Here is a 15,211-nt window from a genome sequence, read left to right as displayed (position 1 = left end):
GTCTAATACGTAACAGAAATAATACTTAACTCGACAACAATTACATTTATTTCGAATTTCCGAACCGTTAACCGAAGGTTCCAAAACAGTTTTATTTGGTGGGTATCGAACTTTCAACAAAACTTAACTATATATTGCGTTTAAGTCTTAGATCTACAAAGATGTCCTCAAAGAAAGGAAAATAGAAGGATTCAACTTAACAGGCAAGGCGGCTGTCACAGACTTCATCTTCAAATTTAACACGAAAAGAAAGATTGATCGGAGAAGAAACTTCTTCAAAAGAACTTGAGAAATATTTAGAGACATCAAAGAAAAAATCTGGAATCAGATCTCTTTGGAGAGGAAACAGTTTCGGTAGAGTGGTCCGCGATGAGGAAGACAAAACTCCAGACATCTCGATCTCCAGTATGGAAGACGAGGAATTGGGCAAGTTCTTTCGAATCAAGCCGACTATTTTTCTGGTGACCTCAAGTTTATCAGCAGGACGACAGCTTATCGTTTAAATATTTATAGTATCACAGAACGTAAAGAACTACTTTTAAATGTCAAAGATTACTTTTAAAGTCGTCAATAATGCTTAAAATTATCAGGGAAAAGAAACGAAGAATAGTACAACAGTTTTGATTGTTACATTGCAACTTTTCTGTGTTGCTTAGCAACATGTAAGGACACCATTTTACTGTCAGTCACTCTTTAACCCTTAAACTCTTATGAGTGACCAAGACAGAATTTCTCCTTACAATATCAATACAATATCAAACAGATAAGTAATGAGAATAAAGAAAAATATCAATTTGGAAATAATTAGTTGATCCAGTACAAAATTCTCTGAACTAACATTATAAGAATTGTATGGTTGACAGTGAGGGGAATTGCAAATTTGGTCTGGGAGTTGAGGGGTTAACAAATAGATTCCACACTGCTGTAGGTCTGTTTAGTAATAGATCACAGACGACATCAAAATGTGGTACACAGGGCAGAGTGGAGTGCGTTACTGCTGTTCTTACCACATTTTGATGTGTTTGTTTTTCTATTCAGTGAGAGAAAATAAATTTCTTTTTCCAATTTTGGACCTGCAGGGCTGGGCTCTTGTAGCACCTGGTGACCCCTGGCACCTTGCTCTTGCTCTTGGGCAACTAGGAGGTTGTTTTTTCCATCAGAAGCATATGCTGGGCACCCTGGATTTCACAATTTCAGAGCACTGGGCTCCCTTCAATTTTTTTGAGAACCCAGCCTTGTGCTGTTTCAGTTTGTCCTAAGTTTTCCCCCTGCAAGTTTTGTTAGTTATCCCTCTTGCAGTCACCATGGTAGAAGCCACCACAATAAAGACCATGCCATTGCAATCTCTTTTGTGTAGTCTGCATAAATTAACACCAGAAAACAATAAAAACTTCATAAAATGGCTACAAGAAGCTTGGAGGGTAGAGTAGAGTGGGGGCAAGGGGTAGTAGCTGTAAACGGACAGGTACCCCATCCTATGGACGTGGTCACTTTACACTTTTCAAACTAAGTAAATTTCACAAGAAAGATCATTGAGCAATAGAGAAATGATAATTTTCCAGCTAATCTGTAGAATTCTCTGACTTAATTTTAATGACCTCAAATGTATTTTTATTCAGAGGTGGGGAATATTTTCCTGTCACTTTATGCAACTATTCTGCTTCTTTGTTTCTTTATGAAAATCCTGCTTCCTGCAGTTGTGGCACATTTAGGTTTTTGAGTGTACACAGCAACATAGTAGAAGGATAATGGTTTGTCCTCTTTTGTATCATCAGGAACCATGTAAGCTCTCTCCCCAAACAATGGCCATTCCACAGATCAGCATCACTGAGCAACATACCAGATCAACCACACATTAACTACTTGTCACTGTCAGTCAACAACACTCTCATTGAAGTTTTCAGTGAAGCAGACTTCAAATACCTTACTGATGATCAATGGCAGGAACTTCAACAAATCAACAGCCACAGCTGCCACAGAGCTGTTACTTTTGAAAATGATATTTCTTGATCTGCCGTGGACTATTTAGTGGAATAACTAGTTCATGGCTACCCAGCAATACAGAGGAAAGTACTGCTTAGCTCCACAACATCCTGTGATTTCTGATGGTCATCATGGACCAACTATGGCCAGGAAGTCAAGATAGATTTAGATAAAGATAGATAGATAGTTTATTAAAAATGCATCACAGCCAAAGGCTGAATTACACAATTATTTACAAAAACTTTACAATACTTGAAAATTACAAATGAATCCTAGAAAATAAATCAAAAACTGATTTTTAAGATAATAATAAAAAATTATATATAACATATTCATATTGAAATATGTTAAAATATAAAGGATGAATATAAGTAGGATAAAACTACAGCCTGGACTGTTTCAACATTGCATATATAAAAGTATTACTTGTTCTGTTTGTGCAAAGGTTTGGCATATTGAAGAAGTGCTGTCCTCTTAGGTTATTGTGTGAGTTGTCATGGTCTGGTGGAAGAAGCACCTTCAATTTATGGTTTGGATCACAGACAATGTTATCAAAAAGCCTACTACATATTATGTACTTATACTCCAAAATGGGTGTTAACCACCTCTATTGCCGAGTTGCACTTTCCTGAGGTTATTATTGATATTGCTCTTTTCTCAAGCCGTACCAGCTCTTTCTAGAAGTACTGGGGGAGACCGTTAAAAAAGACAGGTGCTGCATAATCAATAACATATCTCATGCACGATACATAGAACAGTGCTAGATCTTGTTCGGAACTCCCACTCTCTTTAACTGAGTCAGGAAATAGAGTCTCTTGCTAGCCTTTTTGGTTATCTCAGTTACATGGTCATTCCATGTTAGATCGTTTGCTATAAATTGTAAGGCCTAGTAGCTTTGTGCTAGTGACTAACTCTACCTCCTTTCCTTCTATGATGACGGGATCAAAGACTCTTTGTTCTTTAGCAAAGGAGATCCCAAGTTCTTTGCACTTATTGGCATTTAGTTGGACCCTGTTCTCCTGAGACCACTCAATTACTCTGTTAGCTATTGCTTGCACATGACTTTTTCTCTGCCCTTTATCAAAAGGAATATCAAAAGGAACTTCTGTTTGTGATCAGGGACTCTTCAACTCTGAAACATCCCAAGGGTGTAAAGCACCACCTCCTATTCCAGAGCCTGCCTCCAAAGATGAAATAACTTCAAATATTTTAGACATTACCAGGCTGAAAAAGCTTCCTAAGTTAATTTGAAATGCAAGATACTGACAGAAGTGGTTCTGAATCTTAACAGAGAGACCTTTAATTCTGAAGGAATAATTATTTCTACAAGAGCGGGATTGACCTAAAGTTACGGGTGGAGAGGAGTGCTGTGAGTGGAGGTTGGAGGTCAGGATTAGCTTGTGAAATTGTTAATTCAGCTAGTCAGGGAAATTTTGCCTTTTTCAGGGAAAAGTCAGGGAATTTCAAAATCCTATGACTGTGGCAACCATATAACCATGATATTCCCTCTCAAACTGAAAGAAGTTGGAATGTGGAGACAGTTTTTTTCTTGGAATGTAGAATATAGCAATTTTTGAAACAATAATGATTCTCCTAATGCCATTAAGACATCCTTTGTAACTGTGAACTTACCATCTTAAAATATGAATTCAAGTGATATAAACCAAATCTAAGGCCATTAAATTACTAATTAGAATTTAAAAAAATGGCATGTCAGAGGCCAAAAGAGATCACCAAAAGCTAGGTTTGAATACAACAAATAAAACAAAACTGTAACCAAGGTCAGCACCCTAAAATTTATTTATTCTACTGTACATAAATCCTGCCTGTAAAAATTTCACATAGACCTGCCCAAGGCAATTGAGGAAAATATTTTATTGACAATACCGCTTTTAAGCTACAAAAAATAAACTTAATCTTAGTCAAATATTATAAGGTTGTCATTGAAGGTCTCTTCAAAAGAGTTAAGAGTTAATCGTTCTCTGACTTGACTCAAAATTGGCCACAGTATTTAAAAGCTTCTGTGCCAGCTCTCTGACTCCATCATGTGATGTTTTTAAGACCCTCTGAACAATATCCAGGATTTCCCCATCAAAAAGAAGAGGGGCATAACGTTTTTCTGAAAAACAAGATTAGATTTGTGATGAGTTGATTGTCTGTTGATATTGCTCTTGGGCCAAGTTGTATAAAGGGTGGACAACACTATCCAACAGCTACGATAAATCGTTATCCAGGGGATAAATGATAGCAAAACATACTGCGTTATCCACCAGATAGAGATTTCTCCAGTGGATAGAGTTATCCAAATTTCGAACAATCAGGGCCTGATTGACACATTACCATGAGTAAGTCATCTTCAAAATGGGACTACATCACAGATTACAAATCTCGAAAAATTTTGCCAAAAGTTTTCAAGTTTGTCTAATGCAAGACATGTAACCAAAGGTGCTGACAAGGAGAATTGGTATAAAAATCAAGAGCTTCTTTTGTTGTTGATCATTTCCTTTCTTCTCATGACCTTTATGTGTGACTCAGGGGTGATATTGTAAGGAGAAACTGCAGGTCAAAGGGTTAAACTTTTCCATGTTCATATGAGAAAGGTGTGCAAGTTTGTGTCCCAAATTCAATAAATTGTGACAGTTGTCTACCATAAACATAACAAGACCAGCTTCTAAATCTTGAGTGTACATCAGGCAAGAATTGTAGGATGATCATTGCTAAATTTGCTTGCTATGTATTACAAGAGCAATTGAGCAAACTTCAAGGTACCCTGCCTGGCCTGCATAGAAAGGAATGAATGGGAAGGGGGATATGGATTTATGTCAGCACAATCAATGGGGTCATATAGAGGTTTCCATCTAAGTTCAGCCTCACAAAAATCAAATGCATCATCCTGTCTGAGTTGTTTATTAGCCAGGCCACTGTTCAAACAATTTGGGATCAAGAGGTACTTACCATTTCTGGTGCAGACATGTACGATTGCCCACAAAGCCCACATCTGTACAGCAGGCAAAGCACACTGGAGGAGTGTGACAAAAGGTTTGAATGACCTAACAGAAAATAGGAAAATGATAACAATTTTAACATTAACTGTACACAAACCTCAACAATGTTTAAACTAATGCCACAGAGGAGACTGTAAGAATCAATTTTTGATCTGTTAGTAATATACTTAAAAAAATTATGTGCATCTAATTGGCTGAAAACAGGTGCATTTTTCATGCAACATGGGTGCAAATTAAAAATAGTGTGTGCACTGTCAAAATTCACCCAACTGGACCTTCTGAAATAATTTTTTATCGTCAATTATTAATTAGGTAACAACATGATTCCTCATGCAGTTTGGTTGAAATAAGCACTTGTAAATTTTCAATTTCAAAGACTACAAACTGCACTCGTCTTATGGCTCCTGCAATTTTGTTCTCTTTGTACTATTTGTGAAAAGATAAAAAACAACCAGTATTTGATAAAGATAACCTTGCAAAAAGATAGTCAAACAAACCTATAGGCAACAAGCTGGTCTGCAGGAAATTCCCAACTTTTCACAGCTTGTTCCTGATAAAGAGAAAAACGCAACATTTTTACCTGAACACTGTTGATGTCACAAGAGTGATTACCATCTAATTTCTCCTTACAATGTTGCCTCCCAATCACACATTATCCACAAGAATAAAGGAATTGATCGCCAATTAAAGAGGCTCCTTATTGTTAAACAAGTTCTCCTTTCAACACCTCAGGAAATTTATGGAAATTTTTACACCCGGAGGTGTTGTTTTTAGATCATGTCCCCATCCCCATCTCCCTAATTTTTCTTCAATTGCTCCATTCTAGTCCCTCCTAAAAATGAGCAAAATGTGCAAAATTTCCTCACTTTTCTAGAAATAACATTTAGATATACTTGTACATGAGAATGAAGTAATAACTTTCTTATTTTCAAAGTAACTGTCTATAAAATTTGCTCAGCCTTGCCTTATATTAAAAAAAAAACCTTAAAAAAATGTCAACCCAAAGATGAATTTGTTATATAAGGGTACTCAAAGCCTACTGTTAACTTGCAACCCTGCCCCAATGTAAGACTGCCAAATGAATACCTACCAACCGGTGAAGCATGTACTGTTTGCTGTGTGACAGATGCTCTCTATCATCAGACCACTCCAGCATAACATTGGACAGAATTCCACCACAAAAATAGGACAACTGGAGAAGCCCATCATCCAGGAGAGACCTGCACATGATGAGAATGGAACTTCACTTAAGATCCATGGTTTAAGACTGATTCTCTTTTTCATCAACTAATAATAATTATCAGTTGTTGGATTAATAACAAACGCATTTTCATTTGTTTCCTCAAAGAACAATTTTGATTAAATGCTCTGAACTAATACTAATACTACACAAGTTAAAACATTTCTAATGTATCAGCACTACTTCAACAGCCTTGTACTCTTAAAAACACTTATTAGCTTAATTTTTAACTAGTTTCATGTGCCTTTCAGTCTCACTTGTTGAATTTGATCTTGTTGCAAAGCTTTGAGAAATCACTTGACCTGTAGATTCAGAGCCACCTTAATTTGTTGCAAACAAACTGAATATTCCTGTTACCTATTTTTAAACACCATTTGTCAACCAAAAAAAAAACATTACCCTAAAAGATTCATGAATTCATCTGTGATGAGTAAATGCCTCAGACTTGGAATCTCAGCTATATTGTTCTAAAACACAAAACAATGAGGATCAAAATGAATTTAATCTCAATGCTTTGGACCATTGAATGATTGCTGTTTGTAGTTGTTAAGTAATTTTCAGCAATCTGGGAAAAAAAACCCCAAAGGCACATTTGATTCTCAATCTTTAAGTGAGGCCTCATAATTGTTAGGAAAAATTGTGGCACTACTCTAAGCTGCAACCACTTTGGAAGCCATGGCAAGTGGCAAACGTTTTTGGCCAAGGGTCAAAGGTTGTCAAATTGGCAGCCTGAGTTCAGCTAGTGGTCATGCAGAAAGTTGAGGTTTTCATTTGTTATTTCTTAGGTTCCTAAGTTAAAGTGAGATTGACTAAAGCATGAAATGTTATTAAATGCTCTGTTATTTCCTTTTCTTTCCTGGTAATTATAAATGATACCAAGCTTCTATTTCTATTTGTTTTTTAACTGTCCATCACAGAAGACTCATTATAAATCTTATCTCTGGCACCATATGTCTGGGATCATTGCTGCCCTAAGAGCACAATTGTTTATCCTTGTAGTAGACCTGTGGTTAAAAGGCTTGATTCTCTTTCAATTAATAAGCTGTTCTTATTGGCTTACCAGTGTTCCGAGAAGCTTCTTTTTGATAATGACATTTTTCTCTTGGCTTCCTTCTCTGAACACCTAGAGTTGTTTTTGTAATACATCATATTAAATATAAAATTGTTAACTGTAAATGCACCATAAGAAATAAGACCATACTATATTTGGAAACACTATACATATGGTTAGCACCTGGTTAGGTGGGTGGCAGCAGTGTTGATAAAATCTGGATTGGACCAGATTGGATAACGGATTACTGACACAAACTTCCAGTAGGGCCTATGCTCCATTAGGTCAAGCAGACTTTATTTTGGCTTATCAAGAAACATTTCTAATTTCAATTAACCTATTTTGGGTTTTTTGCTCTTATTTTTTAAGTATCATTATTTTATGAATGATTTTATTTTTTACTTTTCAAAACTTTTTTTTTTGATCCACGATCCAATCTGTGGCCCAATCTGGTCTGATCCCTGGTTTATCAATGCCGGGTGTGTGGGAGCTCTGAAACCTCAAACGTATTTACTTAACAACACTGTAACTTTGTTGTGCTGTTGCTATTTGACAGCATGTGATTGACAATGTTGAGGTATTCTTCAAAAAATCTGTTCAGTGATGTTTTAGAGGAAAGAAAGAGATAAATGGTCAAGGAGCTGACTCCTATCAAAAATTGCATAAAATTTGGCATCGGTCATTGTGACTAATAATTATTGTAATCAAAAGTAACTGTTAGTATTGTTTTTCTCATGATGATAAAGTCAAATGCTACTGATTTGGATCATGGCACATTTCACAAGCTTACACAGTCTGATGGTGCTCTTAAGATGAGGAAGTTAAAATGGCAATACTTTACATTGAGAGAGAAAAACAAATATTTCAAATAAACTTGAGTGCTTGAAAATCCCGACTGGCAGGAGGCAGACCAGTTGGCTATTTATGCAGCACAGCTGAGAAGTAGAAATCGGGGCGACAAAGAGCAAATCCAATGAATGTGGAGGACCTGAACCAGGGACCAGCAGATTACACGTCCAGCACCCTAAACCACTCTACCACCCCTAACAGTTTTTTTTTAGTTTATTTGAAAGTTTCTGGAAAAGATTGTTCTTTAATTTATACCTTCAGGCCTTGTGCTATCAATTGTAAACCTCCTTTCTCAACAAACAGAAAACAAGTGCTAGGTGTCTCATCTGTGAATGATAGAAAGAAACTAATTTTTCTTTATCTGGACAGCTCATGGAAGTAGCCTTACTCCTGGTTGTGACCTCTGGCAAGGGTCATTGTATTGTATTCTAGGGAAAGACATTAAACTTGTATAATGACTCAGGAAAACTATCAGGAAAAGCTAAAAAAATGACTGGAGAAGGTGGAGTGGTTGGGTAACTTGCAACAAGCTAACATCCTATCTACTTGGACAAGCATTTCTCCAAATCCCTCCTTGGTTCAAAACTGAATTTAGCTCAAATGAAGGGGGTAAGTTTCTAATTAAAAGAAAATGTGGGAATTTACTATTTCAACTGAGTTGTTAACCTAAATTGGCCACTGTAAAGAGTTTCAAAGCTGACCTTTCAAGCATTAGCCCTTTGTCAGAGTGAATGACGAAATACTTTCATTGCTAAATTACCCTGGGTTCAGCTTTACCAGCTATGTGCATCATTCAAAGACCTGAACAGGTTGTGTCATTCCTGTCATACCACATTGAAAGTCATTTAAATGCAAACTTTTTTGCACTGTAAATCATTCTCTTTCCAAAGTACAATTTTGCAAACTTATTAAAACATTGCATACCAGTTAAGTTCCATAGAACAGTAAGTGCCAAACTCAATGTGAAATCCTCCTAAAAAAAAAAAGGACCCCATCAAACAATTTAAAATATCATTAATAATTATTGATGATGAAAAAATTGAGAACAGTTTCTTAAAGGGACATGTTAATAAAAATCTTGGGTAAAATTATCGCAAGCCAACTGAGATAAAGAAAACCAGGAAATATGACATGTTACGAATGGCAGTAGGTAGAAATTAATTACAATGAAAGCAGCTAATTTGAATTCACAGTCAGAGTAACCTTAAAAAAATGTTAGTCTTTGCTTTCCCATGTTTTCTATTTGTAGAAAATGCACTAGCTTTGTATTATATTCCTTTATTGTAATGATCAAATCTTTTATACTGAAAAAAAATTCTGCTATTGGACCTGAAAGGCAACCCACAATATCATGCAGCTATAAACTGTAAAAGTAATAACCCAGCTTTAACTCCCAAGATCAGATTGTTAATTCTCCCCTCTAGCTGCTACACATTTCCTTGTAAACAAGTTATAAGAATTTAATGTTAGATCAAGGTGACAGCTTATACCTGATATTAGTTTGAGTATTCTTATTACCCTACTAGCTGGATAGTGTATGGATATTGTAGGGAGAAGTTACATTTTAATCACTTTTGGGCGTTTAAGGGTTAATCTGCTTGCTCCATTAAAAAAAAATAACATTTGTAGAATGAAATCATTCCATTAGTGTTGTAAATTCTATCTGATCCATACCTGACTTGCACTGATCTTTTCTTGAACAATATTAAACATGGTCTATAATTTTAAAATGAATTGATCAGTAAAGATACAGTTTATATTTTGGGAGAACATTTAATTAATCACAACTTGAGATATTTAAATAACTGGTTACCATGGCAAAAAGATGCTGCTTTGATTAATAATAATTGCTAATTAAATGAATTTAAAATTGATTTAGATAAATGTATAGATTAATATGTTATGTCTCTTACCATAATGTTTTTCTCCGAGCCAAGAGCAAGTGTTTCTTGTGTGGTCAGCTGCACAGGTGTGGAATTAGCAAAGCCTTTAATTAGTAACCCAGATACTTACTTCAAATTAGAGCAGGGAATCTGACGAAGTTTAGTCAATATTTAAAGGATTTTCTTCCTTAACTGTGAACAGATATAATGCCAATAGTATGACATTTGTCCAAAAACTGACTTGAAGTATTAACATTCGAAGCTGATCCAGGAGTTTTAATACAGACCCAATTAATAGTTTTAGTAATTAAAATAATTTTCCAGAAATGCATGTCTTCACAGACTCAAAGAACTGATTGTTTTTATTCTCTCCTCTAGCTGCTTCCCATTTCCTTGTAAATTAGATACAGGAATTTGGTGTAAGATCAAGATAAAGAACTTCTACCTGATAAGTTTGAATATTCTCATTACCTGTTAGCTGGACAATGCATGGATATTATAGGGAGAAGTTATATGATACTCACTTCTAAGAATTAAAGAGTTAACTGGTTCAGTGAACAGGGAAACTTAACAATAAAAAGAAAGAAAGAGAGAGAGGGGGGGGGGGGAGGAGGAAGTGTATATTCAAGCAGGAGAAGCCCTCATTATTTAAAATGTTTACAGGCACTAATTGAAAGGAAGAGCTTTTTCAAGGGGAAATGCTACTGAAAGTTTGGATCAATGTCAGTACCTTTGCAACTGTGCACCTACCCTCCCCTCCCCCCTCATAACCCAACAACAGTCAACTGAGTCAGTCAAATTTAAGTTAATGTTGGGTTAGGGGAGGGGTAGGTGTGCAGATGTTCAGATACTGATAATGATTTGTAAATTTTATGGTATTTTTTCATTTTTTTTAAACATTTGAGTGTCCAATTGAGGAAAGAATCTAAATAAGAGGATTTATGAGTATGGTGATACCTTAGCAGACAGAATTGCACATAGCTTTGTAGCAAGCTGAGAAATATCCTGGTCACCAGGGAAGTCGCACAGAGAGTCCATAGCTAAGAGTGATGCTTCAAAATAGTTGAATGTCTGCAACACAAAAATCAAGTTATCGCTTCCTACCTCACTTTGTAACATACATCTCACGACAGTTACTGCCCTAAATTTTCAGAGCCGCGATTCCTTCAACACGCTGGAGCTGTTTTACCCTTTACACCCTAAAATCAGTAAGTACATTCTCCATACTGTTCTCTATACATTTCCTAAGGTGCTGACAAGGAGAATTTGTTTACCAATCAAAAGCTTCTTATGCTGATGATCATTTCCCTTATTCTCATGACCTTAATGTGTGATTCAGGGGTGATATTGTGGGGAGAAATTTAATGCTAGTCACTCTTAGGGTTTAAAGGATTAATTATAGATTATTTACAATATTTGAATCATTTCTACTTACTGCTTTTTTGAGAACTTGTCGTGACTCCAAAATTAACAGACAGTTCCTCAAAAGCTAATTAAGGAAAGAACAAAAAAGAGGTAGTGCTCTTGACAAACAGTGAGTGATTGTATGTGTTGGGCTAGGCAGACCTAGAAAATATTGGCATAGGGCTGTGTAAGAATTCCTTGTCTGTTCCTTCTGCTCAGTCAATGAATACATTAATTAATTATACTCTTGTTATTTTCTGATGTTTCATTATCCTTCTATCATTTTGACATAAGATCAAGCAGAATCAGAACATATAATAGAGAGTCTTGGTGGTAGACTACTGTTTGTCTTGATTCATTTATAATAAATAAAGCAAATTCTTACCTGATGCTTGACTAAGAAGGTTCTCATTGTTAATAGAACCAAAGATGCAACTTTACTGAAAAAACAAACAGAAGACAATGAAAGATAATCATGCACACTGAATCATTCTGTCATCAGAGTGTGCATGTTCGGGCATAACTTACATTAAGTGCATATTAACTTTTAATAAAAAGATTCTGACTAATTGATAACTTTTAATTAATCAAACAACAAAATTGAAAATTAACCACCTTTCTACCTCAGGTTGTTAAGGCAGTAGTTTAACCAATGAGGTGTAGCAGGGGGGGCATGGAGGGTTTGCACTTCTCCCCTTCCCTCCCCCCCTTCCCTTCTCCCACCTCTGCCAACTTTTAAGTAAGTAACCATTCCATACTCTGGTTTTTTGGTGTTGTGTTGACGGGTACATGAAGGAGGGCTGTGGCTTTATCACCATGGTAACCACCTGGTTGCCCAGATGAGTACTGCTATATTTTGTTTTTTGACAACACCTACCCTCTAATATTGTTTCAAAAGTGTTTTAACTACATTGAATCATGTATCCAGTAATAATTTTACCTTAAGAAACGAGGATGCACTTGTGGGTCTGCTTCTCTTCCTCTTTCTCTGATAATGTTAAATACACAAGCTCTGAATTGAAAAGAACATTCAAAATGTTATTTAATAGTCACATTTATACACTAGGGTCAAAACTTTGATTTGAAAACAATAATCAAATTTTTGGGGAAATTTTTTTTTTAATAAACAAAATTGTTTTATTTTGAATGATTGTCATAACTATACAAGAATCTTAGTGAATATTAACTTACGTAGCTGCCATTTGAATGTTAAGATCATCCGGATGTTTTTCCATTGGAGTAAGAACAAGCTGTGTAAATGAAATTTAAAAAAATTAAATATATTTAACCCTTTAACTCCCAGAGGTGATTACAGTGTACCTTCTCCCTATAGTATTCATACACTACACAGCAAACAAGTAGCGAGAATACTCAAACTTATCAGATACAGTTTATTACCTCGATTGAACACCAAATTCTCATAATCAATTTACAAGGAAATGTCTAGTAACTGGAAGGGAGAATTGACAAACAGATCTTGGGAGTTAAAGGGTTAAACCCCAAGGCTTTCAAAGCATCATATAAGTAAGAGTTTCCCCTTTGACAAAGAAAAATATTAAGAAATAGCATTCTCAAATGAATTTTTTTCACTTCTGCAGGGTTTTCATCAGAAATATAGCAATAGGAATGAAAAGAAAATTCCTCAAGCCTTTGAACTGTAGTTGGCAAATTCTGGGCTGCATGAAGAGAATTCTGCAATTTCTATGTTTAATGAAAAAGCGGTTTGTGGTTATTAAGTCAGTGAGCTTAAATATCGACATTGCTATGATCATAAATCATGAAACTATAGTTTAAAATGAATATAGGTTTAGAACCTTTTTTTAAAATTTATAAGATGATCACTCTTAGAGCTGAAAGGAATCAAACAAACCTTAAGTTAATTAACTGAGCCATTTCATTGTGTACCTCTAGAAATTGTGGTTTTCTTGCTGTCCAATCATTGCTGATTCGAAACAATCCACGCAGAGCTTCTCTCATGTAATCAGCTCTGTCTGGGTACATTTGTAATGAAGAAAGGATCTGTTTCTCCGTAGCTTCACCCGTGATCTGATGAAAGATATGCCACATTTAATTCAGTTGTTGACTTTTATGATGCAAATAGTATAAGAAGAAGCTCGTATAAAGAGCAGTTGATGGATGAAAAGATTTCAGAAAATTACGCTAAATATTATACAGCCAAGTCACATATCCCTTATGTTAGCACAAAATCAATTTGTACTGCACATAAGTATAGTGACCAACTCTGTTGCAACACTTTGGAAAGAACCTGATGTAGGTAATCTTATGATAGACTGGGATCTATACTAGCTCCTATCCAAGGAGGGAGTATAGTAACCCTCTAAGTTGCTTCATGCTGAGTAAATGGGGGTGAACTGCAGCAAGATGGGCCACTCAGTTTGAGTATGGACTTCACATCAAGTCCCTTAACAATATGAAACTCTGAAGGCATTTTATGAAAATTGCCAAATATCTCCTGCAAGCTTTAAGGATTTCCACCATTCTGGTTCATAACAATGAAATATTTTCACTGTTACATATCATTAGTTTATTATATTATTATCATGATATTTCTACCTTAATAGAAGGAGAAATTCTTTCTAGATGTTCTTGTAATTTCAGTGATGTAAAACAAAGGCCAAGGAACTGGAGTTTAGGATGAGAAAAAAGAAATGACTGCAAAGCATCTGCTGTTACTGTGGAAACACCTGAAACATCCAAAGAGACCAGGTTTGGCATCATACATTGGTCTGTAAGCATTTCATCAATTGTCCCATCGTAGCGCAAATTACTATGAAAACTTCTTGAAATATCAAGCTTCTGTAATAATGCAAAGTCCTTAAACTCCGCAGGTTTTGTTCGTGCTATTGATGTGTTAAAAGCGATTAATGTCTTCAGTTGACCTCTTAGTTTCCCGAATGAAGAGACATGTCTTATCGCAGTGTTAGAGATATTAATATGTTGTAAACAATCCAAATTCTGTGCAGCAACTGTCATCAAGTGGTCGTTTATAAGAGAGCAATGGCTCACATCCAAATGGGTCAAACAGTTTAGTGGCTTCATGGCAGCAAAGTCCAAGACAAATGATGTGCAGCTCAAATTTAACTCCCTCACTGTCGATGACATTCCATTCAGCAGTTGATAAAATAAAGACGGCGAGGGCAACGTTTTTGTTCCAGTTAAGTCTAGTTTCACAACTTTATGTTTTCCAAGGAGTAGTTTCAGCATTGAAAAACTCAGCTGACATTTCCTGAGGTAGAACTTTCTGATTCTACAACTCCTCGGATCAACAAATAGAGATGCTGTCCTATCTGTCAGTATTCCATCACATGAGAGACATCTCATAATATTGTCTGTCAGTTGTTCGGGGAGAAATAACGGAGAAATAAAACTAAGTTTTTGAAAAGAAACCTCGTCGAACTGGACACCTTTAACATCTTTGTGGCATAAATCTTCAATGTTAGCACTGATAAAGCTCAGGCATATTTCTTCAAGAGAAGCTGGTGAAACCGTGCTCATGTCAAGACGGTGTTTCACAATTCAAGGAACTCAGAAGAAAGTTGCACTTAATCTCTATTACACGTGCAGTAAAAGCAGTTTAAGTTCCTCCATTTCTTTGACGCTCCTTCCTTGCATCTTGATCTTCAATCATGCCGCTCCGTCGAGAGAAAAGATGTAAGTACACAGAAAATCGAAACAATAGTGTAACAACTTTGCCAAACCATTTTAGTCAAAAGTAATATATTCTACTCAAAACACTACTTTCGTTTTGTTTTTAACTTGGTAACCACTCAAGTCA

General features: G+C 35.8%; 1 protein-coding gene and 1 pseudogene across 1 annotated transcript; both read right to left on the bottom strand.

Annotated features, from left to right (window-relative positions):
• Positions 1 to 2,159: 2,159 nt before the first annotated feature.
• Positions 2,160 to 3,200, bottom strand: LOC136277367 (uncharacterized; annotated as a pseudogene).
• A 560-nt stretch (positions 3,201 to 3,760) lies between these two features.
• LOC131781629 (protein zyg-11 homolog B) lies at positions 3,761 to 15,173 on the bottom strand. Its single transcript, XM_059098326.2, has 17 exons — positions 13,990 to 15,173; positions 13,321 to 13,461; positions 12,607 to 12,665; positions 12,356 to 12,427; positions 11,801 to 11,855; positions 11,447 to 11,500; positions 10,969 to 11,082; positions 10,042 to 10,089; positions 9,803 to 9,844; positions 9,053 to 9,101; positions 8,384 to 8,454; positions 7,289 to 7,351; positions 6,628 to 6,695; positions 6,079 to 6,208; positions 5,486 to 5,538; positions 4,939 to 5,033; positions 3,761 to 4,102 (listed from the first exon to the last, which is right to left on the bottom strand). Exons 1-17 carry the CDS (start codon positions 14,929 to 14,931, stop codon positions 3,948 to 3,950), a joined length of 2,211 nt encoding a protein of 736 aa, XP_058954309.2. The 5' UTR covers positions 14,932 to 15,173; the 3' UTR covers positions 3,761 to 3,947.
• Positions 15,174 to 15,211: the final 38 nt, after the last annotated feature.

Source organism: Pocillopora verrucosa, chromosome 12 (genome assembly GCF_036669915.1).
Source record: "Pocillopora verrucosa isolate sample1 chromosome 12, ASM3666991v2, whole genome shotgun sequence".
NCBI classification, from domain to species: Eukaryota; Metazoa; Cnidaria; class Anthozoa; order Scleractinia; family Pocilloporidae; genus Pocillopora; species Pocillopora verrucosa.
Note: the sequence above shows the minus strand (reverse complement) of the source record. Positions and strands in the feature narration are given on the sequence as shown.